We start from the raw sequence: 2576 nt of genomic DNA, 5'->3' as shown, positions 1-2576 counted from the left end.
TCTTGGTATCATTTGTGGCCTTTTGCTAATTCTAAGTCATATGTTTGCCTCGATTTGTACGGTAGAAGAGCATTATTCGTTAAGTATTAGTTGAGTGAATTTGGTGCACAAAAAATAATGAAATTTAGTTTAGTACTAAACTTAGATCTGTGCGTTTTTGCTTCTGATATAATTAATAAAGAATTTTAATTTAATTATAATCTAAACCTACATTTGTTTTCTACAATAAATTTGAATAGAATTATACTTAGTCAACGAAAATATAGATAATATTATTATGTTTATTTATTTAAATAAGAATTTATTATAAAAATGATCAGAAATTATACAATGATTAAACTTATAATGTTTCATGTATACAAAAATACGCGCACAATCAATATTGTGAGTTTAAACTCTAAGATGTATTACAAATAAGCAACTTTCAGGTGAGAGAAATTTGTAAACTTATAATTAGAGCGTTTAGTTCGGACGAGTTTCATGTTAAATCTGAAGAGTTAATTAATCTGAAACATACACAATTCGGTCATTCAGAAACAATTTACTAGATTATTAATGGTGTTAAGAGATTATTGTAATTTGCTTTAAAAATAAATTGATATCATTACATTTTTTTTTTGGAAATTTTCTGAAGTTAATTATTATGTATATTAAGTGACACGTTCATTCTGTTAAGTAATGAACAATTTCACAGATATCTTTGTGATCCTCAGCAACTATATTGTCTTTATGGCAATCCTGATCAAATTGACAGCTGCAAACAAATCTACGTGCAATTATAATGACTTGATTTCAACATTCCAAATGCGAATGGGTTTCAATTTACGACCTTTTTTTCTGTAATTCATTTAAAAAAGTGACACTTATTTATTTGAAAACTAATTTTATTTCTCGTCGATATGATGATTGGATATCATATGTCCATGAGATTCAATTTACGACCTTATTTTGTAATTAATTCAAGCAAGTCATTTGTTTTAATAATTTTATTCTTCGTGAATTATAATGTATTGATTTCAACTGTCCAAATGCGAATGGGTTTCAATTTACGACCTTTTTTTTCTGTAATTCATTTAAGAAAGTGACACTTATTAATTTGAAAACTAATTTTATTTCTCGTCGATATGATGATTTGATATCATATGTCCATGGGATTCAATTTACGACCTTATTTAGTAATTAATTCAAGAAAGTCATTTCTTTTAATAATCTAAGTGACACGTTCATTCTGTTAAGTAATGAACAACTTCACGGATATCTTTGAGATCCTCAGCAACTATATTGTCTTTATGGCAATCCTGATCAAATTGACAGCTGCAAACAAATCTACGCGCAATTGTCTTTTAAATTAACCTAAAAGTGACATCTGTCAAATGACAGAAAACAAAAGACAAAAGTCCTTTAAAACAAACTGTCTAATTGTGAAAACTGAAATTTATATAAAAGGAAAAAAGTAATTTACTTACAATTGATGTTGAGTGTGATGCGTTTGCTGACTGCAGGTGGTACATCATTGCTGGCTATGCACAAGTAGGCACCCATCTGCCGTCTGTTAAGCCTGGTCAGGCTCAGGCTGGATCCGCTGTACGTGTCTGGTGATCATGAGAGGAAACGCGTTACAAATGAAATCCACATTTGGACAAAGTTAAATCCGCATCAATAATTCAAGTCCCATTAACGCCCACCCCGCACAGAACTTGATCATAAAATCCACACGCTGCACCAGAATCAAATCTAGTTCAAAGCTGAAGATTACGTAGCACAAAGATAATAAATTAAAAAAGAAAGTGAAAAAAAAGCAAAGTAAAATATAAAAGCATAACATAAATAATTAAGTTTTTTTTTCTTCTTTTACGCAAGACCACAAATCACCGACGAGTGAAAAATTAAGCGGCCGTAAATTCGGTTGCGGCTTATGCCCTCCCTCTCTCGCTATGATTAAGCAATAAATTCAGGTCGGCTACGGTATCTTACCTATGTCACTCTCGAAGGGCTTCGGATGGTACAAGATGTGGTTTCCGTCCTCCCGTCGCCACAGGATCCTGGGCGAAGGATGTCCCGTCGCCTTGCAAACCAACGTCACGTTTTCTCCTTCGGAAACCGTCAGATCTCCGCTCGTCTCAACGTCATCGATGTCTGGTGGAACTGGTGGAAATAACAAGAAAGAGAACAGATAACAATTGGATTTATATGGAAAATCGCGACAACAGAAATCCCGAAATCCTGACAGTTTCTTTTATTATTTGATATAGATGTAAAACAAAGGAATTTATAAATGAGAGAGAGAAAAAAAAAACAAAACTATGACTCTTAGTCTATACATTATGATTTTTATTTATTTTCATGCATGTTTTTGTTCTCAATTCATAAGAATTAATCAGCAACTGAAAATAGCAGCATGGAACGCCAACGGCTTGACACAACATATCCAAGAGGTCATATGGTTTAAAACCACAGTAATATATCGATACTAGCTAGATTCCCCAAACATTCAGCTTTCATATGCATCTTCTGGATTAATTCTATGTATTATAGTTTTCGAGAAAATCAATGAAATGTAAAAACACTGCTTTTTC

The 2576-nt window shown here is 32.1% G+C and overlaps 1 protein-coding gene across 1 annotated transcript in view; it reads right to left on the bottom strand.

The window, feature by feature from the left end:
- LOC108556654 (neuronal growth regulator 1-like) overlaps positions 1-2576 on the bottom strand; it is a 4734-nt gene that overhangs the window by 1750 nt on the left and 408 nt on the right. Inside the window, exons 2-3 of the mRNA XM_017912850.1 lie at positions 1975-2145; positions 1467-1592 (exon numbers count right to left, since the gene is read on the bottom strand). Coding sequence (XP_017768339.1) covers positions 1467-1592; positions 1975-2145 — 297 coding nt within the window. The remainder of the gene's footprint in view (positions 1-1466; positions 1593-1974; positions 2146-2576) is intronic.

The sequence above is a fragment of the Nicrophorus vespilloides genome, unplaced genomic scaffold (assembly GCF_001412225.1).
Source record: "Nicrophorus vespilloides isolate i.1.1-1 unplaced genomic scaffold, Nicve_v1.0, whole genome shotgun sequence".
Classification (NCBI taxonomy): Eukaryota; Metazoa; Arthropoda; class Insecta; order Coleoptera; family Silphidae; genus Nicrophorus; species Nicrophorus vespilloides.
This window is presented reverse-complemented; position numbering and strand designations above follow the sequence as displayed.